This window comes from Castanea sativa, chromosome 12 (assembly GCF_040712315.1).
Source record: "Castanea sativa cultivar Marrone di Chiusa Pesio chromosome 12, ASM4071231v1".
Taxonomy (NCBI): Eukaryota; Viridiplantae; Streptophyta; class Magnoliopsida; order Fagales; family Fagaceae; genus Castanea; species Castanea sativa.
The window spans coordinates 19,290,578-19,311,523 of record NC_134024.1 but is presented as its reverse complement, the minus strand read 5'-3'; the positions used below and the strand labels follow the sequence as shown (position 1 = coordinate 19,311,523).

Sequence of the window (20,946 nt, the reverse complement as noted above, 5' to 3'; positions counted from 1 at the left end):
TACAATATTTTTATAAAATGTTGATATTGCCAATCTTTTATTGGTTTTCATCTAGGCCCACCATTAATATCACTTTTTTATTTATCAATAACTGCTCACTACATCAGCAGTTTGTAAAAAAATTTGTAAAATAGTTTGTATCTCTAGCATTGTTCTTCCCATAAAAGTGGTGTCAAAACTTTCCTAAAATGGATTGTTAACCAGTGTCCTAAGGGCACCCGTTAGCATGACCCATATCATATATATGAAATGAAAAATTAGCTACTTATAACACCTTAAATCTTAATAAAATTTTACACATATCTGTAAATTAATAAAATTATTTTTTTTAAGTGGATAAGAAAGTATAAGTTATTTATATTTATTTAAATAGAGTAATAATCTCGTTAGTGATAATTTGTATAGATTAATTACTTAAATTAATTAGAAAATCATAAATTAGAATGGATATCATTATCTAAACGATTATCTCAAGTGATAGAGTAAAAAAAAAACAAGATTTTAGTCCTTACACTTTATGAATTTTAATTCAAATAAAGATACTTAAATTTTATATGATTGTTTATTTTCGTACTTATTTAGTGCGTAAATATTGTTAATTAAAGAATAAGTTGAAAATATCAAATCAATTTGTCAATATTTTCACAATTTGTCAAGTTTAGTATAAACATGTTTTCTATAGTGCACATATTAGGGTTATAAACTATAAACTACTCACTTTATATTTTAAGATTGTTTTATAGCAAGGACGGAGCTCTTCATTGACTAGGGAGCAGTGGGCCAGTGGCCCCCCAGATTAAAAAAAAAAATCATAACAGTATAAATATTCTAAATTTTTTTAACATTTAGGTCCAAGATAATTACTCTTGGCCCCCCTCTCCCCAGCAATTTACAAATCGGTCCTTAGAACCCAACCAGAAAAAAAAATGAAAAAAAGAAGAAGCTCATCACTTTAGTTGATGGCCTATTCATAGACAAACAAACAAAATCCCCAAAAACAAGTAACAAATCATTGAATTGTGAGATATAAAAAAGAAAACCCCTTTGGCATCTCGTTCTGTATTATTCTTGAGGAATGAGAAGACAACTCAAAGAAATCTACCAAAAATTTATCAAACACGGTAATATCTATAAAATCACACACTCTACTTTTTTTAGAATGTTTATTTGATAGAAACGAGGATTTGTACTTAGACTACTCTCACTCACTTTTAACTCTTTTTTGCGTGTGGCTATAAGCTATTGAGTTGGTTACTAAGAGGACTACGTAAGTGGCTATTATTTTTTAAGGAAATACAGCTATTAGACTTGCTGAGTTAGTGGGCTACGTGTGTGGCTATTAAATTTTAAAGAAATACTTCTAACATTTAACTTGTTAAATTGGTTTAACTTGAAAGTTGAAATGTTTGAGGGGTTTTTTTTTTTGGAAAATGTTTGACGTATGGCCTTTTCTTATCTTCTCATTGTTTACATTTTTTTTAAATTTCTCAATAAGTAGAGCTATAAGGTTTGAATTTGACGAAACATTTGAAAATTAATTAAATAAATAACGAAAAGAACTAATGGAATCATTCATTTTTATAAGATAATCTTATTTAGTTACAAGTCAAGAAATTTTTTTAACGTATGTTTTGCCCAGTGACAGAGTTAGGATTTGACTTCAGGAGAACAAAATTTATATACACTATGAACATTCATTAGGATATGTATATGTTTATTACTTTTTTTTGAGCTTTGTATATGTTTATTACTTGATATTAAAAAAAAAACACATATTTTAGTGATATTTTAATGTAATAAGACCTACATAATTTAAAATAAAAGAATGGAATAATATTATTACTTCTTAAAAAATAGAGTATACTATAGAATAGTTTATCATAGTCTACCTGCTAACCGATATTAATACCCTAAGAGACTAAGACACGTTGCACTAAAGGAATAAAAAAAAAATGATGACAATGACATGTGTAATTGTAGGAGAATATAGCTTAGTTTTCAAAGAATTTAATACCCAGTAGTCACAACTCACAAGATTGTTGGTCTCATTCTTGAAGTTTAGATCAAGTCCTCTTCATGTAATCTATACGTTTAGGACTGAAGAAAATAAAAAAAATGAAACCATTATAAGGCTTAATTAGGATATCTATTAAGTGTCTAATTTTTTTTTTTTTTTTTTTTTTTGTTGGCCGGGGGGACAAGTGCCCCCCGACCCTCTGGCTTCGCCCCTTGTTTTGCGTCTAAAGTCTAGCTTCGTCCTTATTTTATAGTAGTCTTTTATATTAATATGTATAGTACGTAAAAAATATTCTTCATTCATCATATTTTTACTTGCAACAATTGACAAATAAAGGGATAATTTTTACAAGCAGCATTTGACTATTTACCCTTTAACCTTTCCTTCCTACCACGGCACGACCTAACTAAATAGAATGCATCATATGTTACGTAGGTGGCTTGAAATTTTAATGGTACGGCTTGCACCTTCGTTAGTTATGGTTTTGACCGAAGTTGAAGGTGAATTAGTCCAATATTAGTCTGACTTTGGCTATTTATTGAGAGTCAGCATTGCTCTATTTCTTGTTCTTCTTTTTTTTATAATTTAAAAAAAAAATCTATAGTTAAGAGGGGAGGAATTTAAATCTTTCACATTTTATTAAAAATACTAGAAATTGTTAGTTGCTATATAAAAAAAACTCTTAACTGATGCTTTACTTTACGGCAAACCAAAACTTTGGATTCATATATATTTGAATTAATCACATGGGTATACTATTAGTTATTTTAGATATATATAAATAAATAAATAAACTTGTCAATGCCTTGGTGGCCCAATGGCATCTAAAGAGTATTACATAATAGGCTTAGTAACTAAATAAGTTACTTCAACTCGGTTTTTTTGTGATAATTCGATAGTTATAATGAGAAGATGAGAATTGAAACTTTAAATATCTCATGTGAAAATAACAGAAAGTGTCAACCAGTTGAGTTACAAGATTCTTGATCCAACTGAGCTTGTTGGTGTCTTAGTGGACAATATTTGCTTTTTATATATATTTTTTTAGTGGTAAGGATACTCACTCTTTATTCTTCTTACATTTGATGTTTTAACTTCTGCTTATGTCAGATCATGTATTAATAGAGTTGCTTCTATAAATTTATAATGGCAAATATGGCCTGTTGAGGAGGAAGTATTAGGCTTGATGCATAAGGTTTGTTTCGAGCTAACTTAGAAAGGGCTTTAAGGCCCTAGTCTAAACTTGTTTATTGTTGCTGGGTCAAAATGAGGCCCAAATCTATTTATAAAACTCCAGAGGGTTTAGGGTCGAAACCTATAAATCTTGAGGGGTTCTCGAGCTATTTGTAAGTGTTCAGACTATTTATGGTTGAGCCTACAAAATGGATATTCCAAGGTTTTATTGGGCTATTTCAATTTATATAAAGACCCAAGGGTTCAGGTTTTAGCTTTTTAAATTGACTTTCCTACGTAGTATGTCTTAGTAAATGAAATTAAACGCGTAGTTAATGTCAAGTTTGAAACTAGGAGAGATGGTTTAGAATCTTAAACTTTTTTTTTTTTTTTTTGATAAGCTTTAGAATCTTAAACTTTTGGCCAAGTCAAACTAACATAATGTACAACTGTACGAGGAAAGCAATTTTAGTAAAAGTAAAAACAAATATACTACCGCGTATCTTTAATGTGGTGATCACTTCACAAGTATAAATGCTTGTGAAGTGTGGGGAACAAAGGCCGAAGTTCAAGTCTCCAGAAGGAAGCTTCACACATATATACACTTAGATTAGGCTAGAGTACAAATTCTATCTTGTAAAAAAAAAAAAAAAAAAAATATGAAGTAGTTGTAGGACTAGATGGTCAAGAGATGCTAAAGGGTGATGGTTTTCGAGATCAATAATTCATAAAGATAAAAATTAAAGATGATTAGAATTTTAGGACAGGAATATAGTATATAAAGTGGATAAGAGCATCAAGACGAGGAGTTGGTATCTCATGCGCCAAATGCATAAAACTTGCCTCTTACAGGCAGGTGAGCGCCACTGGCACATGAGACTAGCCTCTCACAAGCAGTATAAAGCTCACCTACTTATGAGAGATGGGTCTCAAGCATCTGGCGCATGAGAGGTTTTCCCAAGACGAGAGCATTGTGCCAATGAGTTGATTAAAGTCGAATGAACGGAAAAATGTAGAGGATGACTCAAAATAGCATTAGTAGTAGGAAAATGTCAATTAAGGAGGTACTAGAGAATGTTCCTTTTGATTGAATATAATGACATAAAAAAATTACATCTAGCCAACCTTAACTAGTCCGTTAAAGATCCAAAGACAGCTCTAAAATTTTGGAACTAAATAAGACTTGATTATTGTAGTTGTATAAACTTAACAATTTTTATATAATTTAGGCCAAAAACTCATATTTGATATGACTTACAAAGAAACAAAGATTGGAAACATGATGTATTAAAAATAAAAATAAAAATTGAAGAGTCCAAAGGGCGGCTAACCTTGGAGAGAAACTTGAGCAATTGATAGCTGAACAACGAGTGGAAGAAAATCACCCGTTTATCTCTCTTGGTTCGACGGACATAAGATAGTTTTGTTTTGTTTTGTTTTTGCTTTACACAAATAGAAATGCACCGTTTGGGCTCACAAAATTTAACTAAACCAAAGTTCTGTAAATAAGGCTATTCACACTTTTTATATATTTATTATTTAGTACTTAGTAGATAGTAGCATTTCAGCAATGGACTAGATATCCAAGTAATTCAAAACCAAAAAAACGAAAGGGTCAAGATTAACTTGTAATTGTAAGTTGTAACTAGTCAAAACAACCGTTATAACGCATAGCTAAATATGACTAGCACTATAGCATAGGAAATTAAGTTATTTTGTTTGTTTCCTTTTTCTTTTGGCTCTCTCTCTCTCTCTCTCATGCATTGGCACACTCACACCAGAGTAACACGAGGATCGTCGGTTATAACAAATTAATAATTACTAGTTGGTCAAGATTGGGCATGCGATGAGGCCGAGTTGGGCATAGAGTCAGAGTGATCAAGATGGTCATTATTAGCCACCAACTCAAGTGGCCAATCTAGGCTGTGTAGGTGACCGATCGATCTTGGCTATGGGATCATGGGGTGGTCAATCTTGGCTGTTTGATTTGTTTGTGAACAAGAAAAAAAATAGAATAATGAAAATCTGAGAGTTTGAATGTAAGTGTGGAAGTGAAAAATATGGGTTTAGTTAGAAATAAACAAATCATTTTTTTAGCTAAACTTTTGAAGATTCTAATGTGAATTCTCCAAATTAAGGTAAAAGATTTTGTGGAATTGGCCAAAATTAGAATCTTTTATCTAAGAAGTGTGAGTGTGACTATCTATGTTCAATCCCACAAAAAAGGTGTAAGTCACAAGTATTGGGTGCTTGGTGAGAATCTTGCCTTTATTAGTCTAAAAGCTTAAGATTCTTTGAATTTTTTGTTATAAATAAAAGATTCTTTGGATTTCTCACCAGGAACTATTATTATTATTATTATTATTATTATTATTGTTCATATTCCTCTCCGGGATATTGAGAATTGGGACATGAAAGAAATTGGAATCAAAATTTGAACGAACAAAAATTAAAAATAAAACATGTAATTGGAAATTCCACTTTTTAGATACGTGTAGAACAAGGAAGAATAAAAGAAAAATAAAACAGTGCTAATTTCTGTGAAATTCAACGAAAATATTCGCTAGAGGTATGCTTGTCTGTTTCATACGGTCACCAAGCTTCCTCACCAGATCATAAAAGAATGGTGAAGGGAGGATGGATGATGATGGACTTGGTTGAGCCACAAGGACTATAAAACTTTGTACAAGTCCACTTCATATATATAGTACTAGACTACTAGTAGAAGAAAATGCTATATCATTAGAAGAATAAGAAAATATGCCCAGCATTTTGAATGGATAAAAAAAAAAAATTAGTTGTATGTAACTAATTTGTCTTTTGATATAATTCATAAATGTCGGTTCAATTTGCTGGTAAAAATTTTCATTGTTGAATGAAATATCTAAGGTTTAAATCTTATCTACACTCTACATCAAAAATCAATTGTCGTGTTAATTTGATGATAAAGAACAATTATAATAAAAGGGAAGTTATTGGTTGAAATTTTAACATATTTGTTAAAAAATAAAAAATTACAATTCATAAATAAGAAAAAAAGAAAAAGAAAAAGCAACAACCGAATCTAGACTTCTTGCATGCTTAGATGAAGGCCATTGATGGCCACAAGCAAATCCTTAATTGTCGTTGGTTTCCCTTTTTAACTGTGATAAAGTAAACATTAATTGTCAACAAAAAAAGGGCATGAGGATGAGATAGCTTAGTTTGGCATGATCTCTTTTAAAGATACTTGCACGTGCAACCCTTTAATGAGAAAATTAATATAAATTTTTTTTTGAAGAAATATGAAATCATGTAATAAAATTTAAAATAGTTATTTGAATATCTATTTGCTATGACAACTTCTTAGAATCTATTTATTAAATGTAATATCTACTCACCAAAAATGCCACAAAGAATGATAATGAATGTCATCATCTTTTCACAATATTTAAATTTTCGCAATGAATGATGATATATGCTACAATTTTTTTGAAGATTTTCATCAAATTAAATACTTGTAACCATCTAAAAATGAAGATTTTGTTATTCATACTTCATTCTTTATCATCTTATTTTATGAGTCTAACTACAATGTTTAGCTTACTTATTTTTAATGAACACCATTTTATGTAGGAAAGGAAATTAAAAAAGAGAACAAAATAACAAAAGACATCTGTCATCAAAGTTTCTATTAGATAAAATTATAAGTTTAGAAGATTTAAGCTTAATAAATTAGTATTTTCTAGGTAACAGATAAAACACCATATATCATCATTCTAACTTTTCAAGTATGACTACCAATCTACCACATAATATTCAAAATACACGAAGAAATTTTTTGGGACACTAAAATTTAGTAGAAGTATTTTAGACATTGCACAATGAAATATTTTAGGAATTATAAGATTTCGTTAGAGTTTAAATAAGATAGTAACAATAGGAGTATATGCTCATTTAGAAAATATAAAGGAGGAAATTCTTCAACTTTAGTTTAGGGGGAATGAAACTACCTCAAACATATAAGAGGAAAGTGTTACTTCGTCAATTTGTGTGTGTGTGTGTAAAACAATGTGTTTTTTTTTATAAAAAAAAAAAAAAAAAAAAAAAACTTGAAACAATGTGTTAAAAAAAATCAACCTAAAAAACTATGCATAAAATAATAAATTTTAGTTCAACAAATTAACTAAACTAAAAAAAAGTCTAGGAACACAACAGAATGTCACGATATTTTTACAATACCTTTATTTCTAGCTATGGTGGGTTCTGATTTGATATTTTATTATTTTATTTTAAATTAATACTACATCAACAACATTTTCATAATAAATCCTAGGTGGTAAGTTGTTACTGATTTTAAATTTGGCTAACCACTTTTAACCATGTATTTTTTTTAAAAATAAAATAAATAAAAAGCCGATTGAAGAAAATTGTGCCTAAAAAAATGAATTTTGGCTTACCAAATTTGATTAAACAAAAAAAGAACCCTAGGAACACAACAAAATGTCACACAAAAAAGAATACTAGGAACACAACAAAATGTCACAACACTTTCGCAGTATTGTTTTATTTCCAATTGTGGTAGGTCTCAGTTTTTTTTTTTTTTTTTTTTTTTTTACATCCATAGCATTTTCACAGCAAATCTTCGATGAAAAATTATTTATGGTTTTGAAATTATGCATTAAAAAAATAAACAAAATGAAAACACAAGAAAATTGTGTGTGAAACCGTGATATTTAGCTCACCCAATTTGACTATACTAAAAAAGAAGTCTAAGAATATAACAAAATATCACAATATTTTCACAATAGTTTCATTTTTAGGATCCGAATAAATTTTTTATTTTATTTTATTTGAGAGAAATGCTACATCCATAACATGTTTAGAACAAATTTTAAATGACAAGTTGTTATTGGTTTAAACTGAGCCCATCACTGATATCACTTTTTATCCATAAAAAATACCTTGCCACATAAATATGTTGTGAAAATGTTGTGGACATAGCATTATTCCTTAAACTTTAAAATCAAGCAATTTTTCCCTTAATATTTTGGAAAATAGCAAATATGTCATATTGTTATTCTCTCAGTTAAACCCTAATGAAAGCTTATGATTCTTAAAATATTTATTTTGTAATGTCTAAAATACTCCCACTAAATTTTAACATCCTAAAAATTTTCTTCACGTATTTTGAGTTTTAGATGGTAGTAATTCTCAGTTTCTTATTTTATTATTTTATATTGATCATTAAAAAATTGGCACCTCAATAATTGTGAAAATATTGTAAGAATGTGTTGTGTCAGTGTAACTGTATATGCACATATAAATATTTAAAAGAGAAGACAAAAAGAGTACAAGCAAAACCGGTATACTGTGGGGGAAAAAAAGAGGCCAATGAACAGTGCGGATTATCAAATAATTGTGAAAATATTGTAAAAATTTATTAAATCGGTGTAACTATATAGACACATATAAATAATAAATATTTAAAAGAAAAGACAAAAATATCACAAACAACACAGGCAAAAAAAAAAAAAAAAAGGGGGCCAGATGAACAGTGCGCATGGGTTGAATAGACCAAACACTTGTGGATAGAGGCATTGCAATATTTAAAGGAAAAGACAAAAAAATCACAAACAACACCGGCCAAAAAAAAAAAGAGGCCAGATGAACAGTGCGCATGGGTTGAATAAACCAAATACTGTAGATAGAGGCACTGCCTCCTTTTGTATAGTTAGTAGATTAGGGGGAAAAAAAAAACTATGGATAGGTGTCTCTCTCTCAGACTTGATAAATGCTCTTGGGAAAGAGAAAGAAACATGATAAGGATAAAATATATGGACTTTTAAGGAAGAAAAATAATTATAAAATATTATTATAAAAATATTATTTATATGAAAAAAGAGAATAGAGAACATATTGGAGGGCGTATTTGCAAAAGCGGATAATTAAAATTGAAAATATGTTGATTGGCACCTATGAGTCATGACACTAAATGGGTTAATGAAACAATGATAAATGTTTTTGTACATGGCACACGACTTTACAGACCTAATAACATCTAGCATGAGATCCTTAAGAAGAGTATCTATGCCTCGCACAAATCTCGACGGCTACCTATAAATAAAAGCAATTCTTGATTATAAGAAGCATGCCATGCGTATACACTCATGGAGAAATCAACACACAAAAAAAAAAGAAAAAAAAAAGGATAAACCCTCCAACTAAAATGGGCATAAAAAGTGGGAATTGCCTTGATGGAAACCCTGTCTTTGGATGAATTACATTCATCCAAGTGATTTCCAAGACATTGTTATGTTGGATCCTCTAGTCCGACTTGACTCCTGTCAATTTGACCTAGTTACAAATCATCTTTGTTCGACTCTATTTGTCCCATTTCTCTCTTTTGTGACACCCTTCTAGTTACTATGATCATACGTACATAATTCGATGCTCCTAAAGCCCTAGCCTAGTGGAGTCATTTATTGTAGACACAAGCCTAAGCTCTCCATCAATAGGGCGGGAATTTGGTTGATTAACCAGCTTGCGTGTGCATTGTTCGTGAGTCTCACATAAAGACAAATGTCATTTGCCTTTTCGGTCTAATGTTTGCATACGTTTAGCTTTTTATTAACGGTAACATTATTCTTTCAAAAGTCCCACGTGCGTAACGGTATTACTATCATATCTGCTAACGATAATATTATTATTTGTGAGCCTCACATTTAATATATTGTTATTTCTCTTTTAGTTTTTTTTTTTATAATACTTTCAACAATAAGTAAGAATCTAAAAACTAAATAAGCTGTCTCAAATAGACACTTAATTAGACTTTGGGGGGAAAAGCTACTTAGATGAAGGTCATTGATGGCCACAAGCAAATTCTTAATTAATGTTGGTTTCCCTTTTTTAATTAGTGATAAAATAAACATTAATTGTCAGCAAAAAAAGGGCATGAGGATGAGATATCTTGGTTTGGCGTGACCTCCTTTTAAGTTTTTGAAAAGAAAAAAAAAAAAAACCTATGGAAAGGTCTCTCTCAGACTTGACCAAATGCCCATGGGAAAAAGAAAGAAATAAGTAATGTTGAGACTATAACTTTTGCCACAACTTGCTCACGTGGCAAGTGGTGAGTGGTGAACCTACTACTTTTACTTCACTACTCACGATTTAGTACTTGAGCAAATTGTGGTAAAAGTTGTGGTCTTAACATTTTCCGAAATGAATATAAAAAGAATAAAATATAGTCACTTTTGAAGAAGAAAAATAATAGTAAAATATAATAATAAAAATATTATTTAAAAGAAATAAAAAGAGAATAAAGAACATGTTTGAGGGTGTATTTGCAAAAGCGGACAACTAAAATTGAAAATACATTGATTGGCACCCATGGCACTAAATGGGTTAATGAAACAATGATAAATGTTTAAGTACATGCCTTGATGGTAACCTTGACTTTGGATGAATTACATTCATCCAAGTGATTTTTAAGGTATTGTCATGTTGGATCCTCTAGTCCGGCTCGAAGCCTCTAATTTAGACCTAGTTACAAATCATATTTGTTCCATTCTATTTGTCTTGTTTCTCTCTTTTGTGACACGCTTTAAGTTACTATGATCATACATACATAATTCGATGCTCCTAAACCCCTAGCCTAGTGGAGTTATTTATTATGGACACATGCCTAAGCTTTCCATTAGTAGGGGGGAATTTGGTTGATTAACTACTTGTCTTGCACATTGATTGCAAGTCAAAGACAAATGTCATTTGCTTTTTTGGTCTAATATTTGCAGACGTTTAGCTTTTTATTAACAGTAAAATTATTCTTTCAAGGGTTCCACGTGCGCAACGGTATTATTATCATTTATATTACCCTTATATTACTATTTGCAAATCTCACATTTAATACATTGTTATTTCTCTTATAGTTTTTTTCAATTATACTCTCAACAGAGAATAATAATCTACAAGATAAATAAGCTGTCTCTAATCAAACTTTGGGGGAAAGTTAGTTTGACTATCTTATTTACTATTAAGGGATTTAGTGCATTATTACTCTCTTTCTCTATCTGCAGTACACATAAATAATTATTCTATTAAACGCTGTTTTACGGTACAACAAATATGCCCTTGAAAATGGTCCTAGAGAGAAGAATGGTAATTAAAAGAGTAATTTGTAGCTTAGTACAAGCCAAGTCAAGAAACACGTGCAGTTAATTGTATCATCACCAGCACACTTTTTATTACGATAGCAAGCGTTTTTTCTGTTCCAACAAACACAGAGACATGACTGGTCAAAACTTTCAAAAACTCAAACCCCAAGAAAAAAAAACAAAACAAAAAAGTAGCACTAGTAGGAGTGTACAGTTGTAGAAGTAAGAGTAACTAAAATTTTTTTTTTTTTTTTTTAAGAGAAAGCTAACGGTGAAAATGAAATAGAGAGAGAGAGAGAGAGAGAGAGAGAGAGAGAAGAAGATATGAACGCAAGCAAAGAAGCGAGCGTTAGAATTTATAGAAAGAGAAAGAAACAGAGGAAATAAAGGGAAGTTACGTAGAAATCAGAGAAAAACATTTTGTTGATTTTCAAATATTTTCCATTTGAATTGAATTGAATGGGATGAAAACAAAAACCGCCCAACAGACTCTTTCAATAGAAATCACTTCTCTCTCTTTTCTGTTTCTCTCTCTCCATTTAGTATATATATTTGTATGCGTGCGTTAAATTTGGATGGGATTCTCACAAAGTGAGAGAGAGAGTTTTAGATGAGAGTGAGAAAGAGAGAGAGAGAAATGGAGCGGTAAACACAGAGAGTGTGAGAGACACAGAGAGAGACAGAGAGTTAGGGTTTGGTTGCGGAATCTTTTCGGCTTGGAGATCTTGAGGATTGAGCTCGCGGTTTGATCCGCGCCGAGGTGATGGTTTTTATTTATTTATTTTCAATTTATTTTTGTTGCTTTTGTTTTGTTGGTTGATTTAGGTTTTGGTGTGGTGATGAATTTTTTTTTTCTTTTTTTTGATGTTATGTTTATGTGTGTTTGGATTGGTGGAATTTGTATCTGCATGTTCATTTTTGATGTACGAAATTTGGTTTTTGGATTTGCCAATTCAATTGTGTGTTGATTTTCTATGGATTTATTTATGTCTGGTTTATTGCATGTGGAGGATTCAGGTCAATTTGTGGTTTTGATTTGAATTTGAATTTGAATTTGAATTTGAATTTCCCTGTTGATATTTCCTGAACAGATTAATACTTTTTTTTTTGGTTGAAATTCTTTCCAGGGATGGAAAAAGCTTGCATTTTGATTATCACCTTGCTATATGGGCATGATATAATGGGTATTTAGATGTATGGACCATCATATTTCGGTGTGAAATCGTTCCCACCTTAGTAAAATGGTTGTAGATATATATTCTGGAAGTATGATCATATGAGAATCTTTGTTTTTTCCATTGCTCTTCCCCCACTTTTTTTATTTTTATTTTTGAAAATCTTGATGTGGGCTATGCTCTCTAGAAAAAGTTTCCAGGCAGTTTTGGCTCCAAAGGGAGGGGGAAGCGGAGATTTGAAGTACTAATCTCTGCTTCATGATACAGTCCTAGGCAAATGTTTTCTCGAGGGAAAACAAATTTTTTGTTGTTAAACACATTTCTAAGGTTGCATAGTGAATTTTCCCCAAGCTTCATTGTATGTATTTTGAGATCCACAGAGCCTTTAAGTATGGTTTTCCGGTTTTTAGAGTGAATCTGCTTTTCCCAATAATGATTCTGGAGTTATGTATCTGTAAAATAGTTCTGTGGAAAATTTTCTGTTTTCATGGCGTACCACAACAATATTAGGGAAGAAGTATTTCTATTCTAGGCTATGCTTGTTTTTGAAAAGGATTGTTTTGGGAAGAGGCCTTCTATTTTAGTTTTAAATGTATATTATTGAGGTTGCATGCTGATCTTAGCTACGCTGCATGGCATGGTTCAATGCATTTTGAGATTTGTTGGTTATCGAGCAGCTTCGTTCCCGCCCCTGCAGAAAGTGATTAGAGAGGTATGTATTTAGTTAGGCTTTAAACATTTAGATTCTGCCACTTCAAGAGATACGTACTTTATTAGGGATATGGCTTCTATATAGATATCGTTGACAACTCAGCGTGGAGGATATTTATTATATTGGCAGAGAAAGCTTCTCAGAATTAGAATAAGATTCATGTGGGATGAAATATATATGATTGAGGTTGATTTGGGATTTGATTTTGATTGCTTACAACAGAAATTTTTTGGCCTATGTTTGTTTCCCTAGAAAATGTTCCTAGGAAGGGTTTCTAGGAGGGAATGTCCAACGGGAAAAAAAAAAAATGGAGGGAAAGCATATTTTTTCAGTTATAAACAGATACTGAGGTTGCATGCTAATTTTCCCCAGGTTGCGTGGCATAGTATGACGCCTTTTGAGAGATACGGAGCCTTAGATGTCATTTGTCGGTTTATGGAGCAAAATGGTTCCGACCTTCTCGGAAATAATTAGATAGATACTTTATGAGGGTTTCTGCCATTTAAGACACGCTTTTTGGGAGATCTAGTTTTTATGAGAATTTTTGTCGGCTTGGAGAATATTTATGATTTTTGGCAGAAAGTTTTGGAAGAAAAGTTATTGGGAAAATAAAATGATATAAGAATCTGTATTTTATGATTGCAAGTGGATAAATTTGAAATCATAGTTTTTTATATCAAAATTGACAAAGCCTCAGTGTATGTGTCCCAGAGTGCATAAGGTGAGGAATGAGGTAAATTTGCAATATGGTTTTAACTGTTCACCCAAAAAGATTGAAATTAAAATGGAAATTTCGCAAATTTTGTTTACTGGAAAAGATTTTCTGGAGGGGAAACAGAATTTCTATTTCTACATAGTTTCAAATGGATGGCTGAGTTTGCAAGATAAATTCTTATCTAGCTGCATGGCAATGTATAATGTGTGTTTAGATCTTTCTTTTTTTTCTTTTTTCTTTTTCAATAATGTATAATGTGTTTTGAAATCTGTGAAGTCTTAAATATGATTTGTCAGTTTATGGAAAATTAAAAAAATTTACCTTCCCAGGAAATGATTTTGGAGATGTATACTTTATAAGGGTATTAATTATTTTAGATTCTACCGTTTTAAGATTATATACATTATTAGGGATCTGGGTTTTTGTGAAGAATTTCTTTTAGCATGGAAGATAGTTACAGTGTTTTAGAGAGAACTATCTGGGATTTTTTTTTTTTTGAAATAAAAATTGTATAGGAATGCTATTATACAGTTATGCAAATGGAAGAGCATACAAATCATAGTGTTGTGTATCTATCAGTATATACATCGCAGCCTATAATAAGAGTGGTGGGTGGGTGGAAGTGAGAAAAAAATGAGAAATAAAAGTCAAGACCAGCATGGAAGTTAATAACCTGTATCTAGTGGTTAAATTAGTATAGTACGTGGTTATTACTTTAAACTAACCCAAGTCAAAAGTAAAAATCAGCAAAACAAACCTCGACGTTGTTATATTTGATCATAGAAGAGGATGAGTAATGCTAAACTTGCATAAACATTTGGACAACCTGGTGTGATAACCGTATTTACAAAAATATTTTTATTAAGACCGGTTGTGATTTCACGTGTGAGGATTGTTTGATCATAGAAGAGGATGAGTAATGCTAAACTTGCATAAACATTTGGACAACCTGGTGTGATAACCGTATTTACAAAAATATTTTTATTAAGACCGGTTGTGATTTCACGTGTGAGGATTGAGTCCCACGTCGAGAGACTAAAAGTAAAGAAAGTGAGTAGTTGATATACATAGTTGGACCCAAACCCACTGGCTTAAACTTTTGGGTTGGAGTGGTGATCCAATATGTAATCAATGAGTTCTTGGTAGATCCCCTGTGTGCTTTTGCTCCTAATAAACTAGTGCCAGAGCTCTTGTTCAACTTTCGCTTGAACTGAGTGTCTTTGTCTAGACGCATTTGGTTTATGCTCTTTTGAGCGTGTGGGTGGCTCTTGGACCTAGTTGCGTTTGGTGATCCATGCATTTGGTGCAACTCTTGTATGCATGACACTCTTTGATTTGCAAAGGACTCACAAGCTAGGTGGAGTTAGGTTGATGTGATAGAGGTTCTCACAGGAGGGGAAGGTTTGTTTTGAGCGCATGTGTGAGGGTTGAGTCCCACATGATGAAAAAGTAAAGAAATTGAGCAGTTGATATACATAGTTGTGCCCAAACCCATTGGCTTAAGCTTTTGGGTTAGAGTGGTGCCCTGATATGTGTATCAATGGGTTCTTGGTGGATCCCCTGGGCACTTTTCATCCTAACAGGTAGAAGTAATGAAAGAGGATAGTTAAATAGGGAGGTGACAAAGAGTGATTTTGGATAAGATAGAACAGTAGAAAGAATGCATGTGTCACCCCAATTAGTTGACATGGATCCATAAAGTCTGCCCTAATTTACTCAAGATTAAGGATTGGTTGAGTTGTAAGATTGCATAAACATAAAATTATCTCTCTTAACTTCTCCAATTACTGGGTCATTCTAGGTTGCTTTGAAACTGATAGGTAAGCTGGTTTTAACTAGATCAATACAATCTGCTTTGCTGAATGAACCAAACTGGCTGATAGGTTAAGGTCATTTGTTCTCTAGTGGCTGGATTGGTCTGGTTTCAATAAACTTGGGTCTGGGGGGTTGAATGATGGGAATCAAAAATCAAGCCTTGCCCAGGTTTAGGTTGGGATGTCCTTGCCTTACCCTAGATATATTTATCAGAATAATACCCCTATCTATACTAAAATCTACTGCCTATATATATATATATATATTTTTAATTTGTTTGTCTATTTTGAAGATGTTCCTCAATGAGTTTATGATGCAATGTACCTGCAACAAATGAGTGTTTCTTGCAACAAATGATGCTGGTTTTTTTTTTCCCCTTAATAAAATTTTTTTGGTAACGAATGATGCCCAGGCTTCGAGTGTTGTGGTTCTTCAATATTCAAATTCTGCACCTGTACAGATTTTATAGGCATACAGTTAATTGGATTGTAAGAGTGTGTTGTGTGGATGTGATGAGTCCCACGTTGGGCATTTACTAGGAAGATCTAGGCTATATAAACAAATATGAGGAACTTTAATTGTAACCTGACTTATCCATTTGGGGTAGAAGTGCAAATGTGACTAGTGTTTTTCCTTGGATTATGACAAATGGTATCAGAGTCAATAGGGGTGTGCAACCAATCTGCCAAACCCAACCCAACCAGTCGGGTTGGGTCGGTTTTTAGGGCTTGGTGGGTTGGGTTGGGTTACAAATTTTTTTTGATAGCGGGTCGGGTTGGGTTTGGGTCATAAAATTTCAAACCCGCCAAACCCGACCCAATTCACCTATATATTTAATATATATTTTTAAAATATATTATATAATGAATAAATTTTTTAAAATAACTAGTTCTTCCTATCATGTATAAAAGTCAATTAATTCACACAAACCCTAGTAAATTACTAATGTTATTTAGTCATTAGTGTTGTTTACCTTTAAGGAGTTACATTGATAGTAATCTTTAGGTTTTTTAAATATATTTATATTTATATTTTTTCCTACTCAATTTAATAATAATAATAATAATAAAAATTTGTTCAACCATGGGTTCAACTTGACCCATGTGGGTTGGGTTGGGTTGGGTTGAATTTTTTTTGATCCACCATGGTGGGTTGGATCAAAAAATCCCTTTAAACCAACCCATGCACACCCCTAAGAGTCAATTTGGTAGTGCCCGTGTGGTTAAGGGGCATTACAGAGCAACAGAGACCCTAGCAAGGATGTCGGGAATTTAAGAAGGGAGATTGTAAAAGATTGATATATATATATATATATATATATATATATATATATATATATATATATATATATATATATATTGGTTATATTTTCCTATTTTAGCGTGCTCAAGTTCAAGTGGAAGAAAAAGACTTACAATAACGATGGCTGATTTTGTTTGAATAGCAAAAAGACTGATAGGAATATTAATAATGTTTTATTTATTATTCATCCTTTATGTGGTCAAAAGCATTGCATAGATAACAAAACCTGAGTGACTTTTCTATCCATAATCTTTCCCCATCTCTCTATGTCTTGTCTAGGGTTTTGAGATACTTGTTACGTATATTCCTTCCTCTGAGTTTTCTACAAAATTCCTGACCATATCTTTTTGACATTTTAAGGAGAACATATGTTGTAAGTTGTTAATTGTGCCATGTTTTTGTTTGTCTTTGGTCTTTTGATTGTACCTTTAGACTTCTTTTGAAGTTGGGGGAAAAATGGAAGTTTATGCTTCAATTCGATAATCATCTTTGGGTGTCCAATGGTTGAGATTTTCACTACTGATAAATTTGGGTGTGTAGTTTTATCATATCATATTTTGTGGCTTTATTGTTATCATTGTCTGAATTTTGTTGTTTCATCTTTTTTTTCCCAATTTCTCGTTGAATAGTGTGTCCTGGACCATAGGTTGTTAAAATGGTGTTCAGATATTCTCTTGAGGATTCAACAAGGAAAGTGCAAGGAGCAGATTGTGAACCACCAGTCACAGTTGGTGTTCAGGGTTGTGTTAAGTCACAGCTTCCCAAATCCCATGATCAAGACTTTGAGCTCTTACAGCAGAATTTGCACCCGTTGGCAGATTCTCTATTGACCAGAAATAATAACTCAGAAGCAAATGATGGTTTAAAATGTATGCTTGACAAGGAGAGGCATGATTCTAATTTGGACCATATAGTACTAAAGAAAAAGAAACCACTGGTTATAGCAGGATCTGGGGAGAGTCATGAAGGTCAAGCATCTGATGACAGCTTCCTACCAGGTCTCACAGATGATGTGGCCCTAGATGTCTTGGCCTGGAGCAGCAGATCAGGCTATCCAAATCTGGCCTCTTTGAATAAGAAGTTCAAGTCATTAATTGACAGTGGATATCTATATAATCTGAGGCGGCGGCTTGGTGTGATTGAACACTGGATTTATCTAGCCTGTATACTAATGCCTTGGGAAGCATTTGATCCTGTGAAACAGAGATGGATGAGATTGCCCAGGATGCCTTGTGATGATTGTTTTACTTATGCAGACAAGGAGTCTCTTGCAGTAGGGACTAAGCTGCTTGTATTTGGCCGCGAGCTGTCAGGATTTGCAATTTGGATGTATAGCTTGCTTTCTCGTGAGTGGTCAAGATGCCCTCTAATGGACTTGCCCCGTTGTCTGTTTGGTTCAAGCAGCCTCGGGGAAGTTGCTATCGTCGCCGGGGGAAGTGATAAGTACGGTAATATTCTAAAATCTGCCGAGCTTTACAATTCTGAACTTGGTACGTGGAAAAAATTGACAGAGATGGGTAAGCCACGTAAACTGTGTTCAGGCTTCTTTATGGATGGGAAGTTTTATGTCATTGGCGGCATGTCAAGCCATACAGATCGTTTGACCTGTGGCGAAGAGTATAACATGGAGACTGAGACGTGGAGGAGCATTGAGAACATGTATCCTGTTTCTGATGCTAGAGAGCCGGCAATGTGCTCCCCTCCTTTAGTTGCTGTTGTAAATAATCAGCTTTATTCTGCTGATCAATCAACAAATGAAGTCAAAAAGTACAACAAGGTCAATAACTCATGGACCGTTGTGAAGAGGTTGCCAGTTAGAGCTGACTCATCTAACGGCTGGGGACTAGCATTTAAGGCATGTGGAAACAGCTTGTTAGTGATTGGAGGGCATAGGGGACCTGATGGGGAAGTTATCGTGCTGCACTCTTGGGAGCCAAAGGAAGTAAACCAAGACTGGCATGTCCTTTCTGTCAGGGAGCGAGCTGGTGCTTTTGTGTACAACTGCGCGGTAATGGGCTGTTAAATGTTTTGCTGTGTTTTTTCTTTGGTGCAAATCTTTGACTTGTGGGGAAAAAAAAAACCAAATAATTTTATCAATTGGGATGGAAAAGGATGTTTTTCTTGGGTATCATCCATTGCGGAGTTTATGTTTTTAACTTGTGCATTCTTCTCCCATGGCCACCTGATATTGTTGGCTTTAAGAGATCATAAGGCCCTTTGGTCTTGTTTTTTTACAATCCTAATATGCTGACCATAAATAAACATCGGAATTTCATAATCTATTTATCCTTCCTGGGAGCTCATTGATAGAACCTTCTAGCTCTTCAACTAACAATCTCACAGTTGGGTAGTTCTTAGAGGGAACTGGGCCTCCAATAATTCTTTTAAGGGAATCAGCCTCCTAACCAGAATCTCAAAGAGAAACTAATCAATTGTATTATTATTTTCATGCCCTCAGATTACAATCAGATCACCCCTTTATGATTGGCTGATATTAGTCTAAAGAATTACAGCTGGACTTGACAGTTAAGATAAAAGTACTACCCAACTAAGCCAAGCCTAACTAACTAACAATGTACAAGCAACTAATGCAGCCAACTAAGCCAAGCCTAACTAACTAACAATGTACAAGTAACTAATGCAGCTAGTTATACACTTGCATCTATCCAGTAGCCTAACATTGCACCCCTCCTTTAAAGCACCTTGCCCACAAGGTGGGGGTACTGCTGTTGCAGCTGAGATAACAGCTCCCAAGTAGCATCCTCTGCTGATGAACCTTCCCAATGGACTAGAACTTCAGTTACTGGTCTCCTCCTCAACTGGACTGTCCTTTGCTGCAAAAGTCCTTTGGGTGCAGGGGAAAGGTGTTCGTGATCATCCACTGGTCGAAGAGTGGGTATTGGAGTGATGTGCTGCCCAAGTTTGGCTTTCAAACACGACACATGGAAGATTGGATGTATGCCAGATTCTGGTGGTAACTCCAGCTTGTATGCAACCGTTCCAATCTTCTGTAACACCTTAAAAGGGCCAAAGAACTTAGGTGCTAGCTTGCCAACTTGCTTTAGTCAAAGGGATTGCTGCCTGAAAGGTTGTAGCCTTAAGAAAACCCAGTCGCCCTCCTCAAAACACCTCTCCTGTCTGTGCTTATCAGCTTGCAATTTCATACGGTCTTGTGCAACAATTTCATACATCTTGTCTTTGAGATCTGGGCAAACCTTCCACAAAATCCATACTAATGTCAGTCCAAGGCTTATGAGGAATAGCCAAAGGCTGCAACAATCCAGCTGGTTTAGTTGTCTCATGCTTGATACGTTGACACACCTCACAACACTTAATGTAGTCCTTAAAGTCTTTCTTCATACCCCACTAGAACCAATCCTTCTTGGCTCTATGTAATGTTTTTAGAAAATCGAAATGACCTCTTAAAGGACTATCATGGACCAATTCAAGTACCTTACCCTTCAACTTGCATCTGTCACCTAAGTAAATCCGTCCCTTGTACAATACTAAGCCATTTGCCACACTAAACTTACCTGGACTGGCAATCCCATCTTCAAGAGAATGAAAAATCTTTTGCACTCCTGGGTCATCTTCATAACTAGCCTTAAGCTCCTCAATCTAGGTAGGGCTGGGAAAAGATATCAAAAACATGCTTCCCACATCCTGGTCAAGTACTGAGTTGCAATGAGAAATGCAGAACAAGCAACCATCTGGCTGTTGAACCAAAGCGATACCCAACTGACCCACCTGTTCTGCCTTTTCACCTTTCCTAGATAAAGCATCAGCCACTACACTGTCCCTGCTCTTCTTGTATTCAATAATAAATGAGTACCCCAACAATTTAGTGACCCATTTTTGTTGCATAGGAGTGCCAATCCGCTGCTCCAACAAGTGTTTAAGGCTTT

At 33.4% G+C, this 20,946-nt stretch overlaps 2 protein-coding genes across 3 annotated transcripts; one reads left to right on the top strand and one right to left on the bottom strand.

Moving 5' to 3' along the window:
• The first annotated feature begins 11,463 nt into the window (after positions 1 to 11,463).
• LOC142619673 (F-box/kelch-repeat protein At5g60570-like) lies at positions 11,464 to 19,321 on the top strand. Of its 2 annotated transcripts, none has more exons than XM_075792881.1 (2): positions 11,464 to 12,082; positions 17,688 to 19,321. In XM_075792881.1, the coding sequence occupies exon 2, from the start codon at positions 17,697 to 17,699 to the stop codon at positions 19,062 to 19,064; it is 1,368 nt and encodes a 455-aa protein (XP_075648996.1). In that variant the 5' UTR covers positions 11,464 to 12,082; positions 17,688 to 17,696; the 3' UTR covers positions 19,065 to 19,321. The 2 variants fall into 2 exon arrangements, with proteins under 2 accessions (XP_075648996.1, XP_075648995.1); XM_075792880.1 differs by having other exon boundaries at positions 11,606 to 12,082; positions 17,671 to 19,321.
• A 413-nt stretch (positions 19,322 to 19,734) lies between these two features.
• On the bottom strand, positions 19,735 to 20,631 carry LOC142620321 (uncharacterized). Its single transcript, XM_075793710.1, has 3 exons — positions 20,575 to 20,631; positions 20,149 to 20,256; positions 19,735 to 20,058 (listed from the first exon to the last, which is right to left on the bottom strand). Exons 1-3 carry the CDS (start codon positions 20,629 to 20,631, stop codon positions 19,735 to 19,737), a joined length of 489 nt encoding a protein of 162 aa, XP_075649825.1.
• Between the last annotated feature and the right edge of the window lie 315 nt (positions 20,632 to 20,946).

Excerpts from the sequence above, each read along its gene's own strand:
- LOC142619673 (XM_075792881.1), top strand. The coding sequence starts at position 17,697 with ATGGTGTTCAGATATTCTCTTGAGGATTCAACAAGGAAAGTGCAAGGA.
- LOC142620321 (XM_075793710.1), bottom strand. The coding sequence starts at position 20,631 with ATGACCCAGGAGTGCAAAAGATTTTTCATTCTCTTGAAGATGGGATTG. Across the intron at positions 20,257-20,574 it reads AGATGGGATTGCCAGTCCAG|GTTTGCCCAGATCTCAAAGA; the intron begins GTAAGTTTAGTG and ends ATTTTGTGGAAG. Across the intron at positions 20,059-20,148 it reads GTTTTGAGGAGGGCGACTGG|GTGTTACAGAAGATTGGAAC; the intron begins GTTTTCTTAAGG and ends GGCCCTTTTAAG.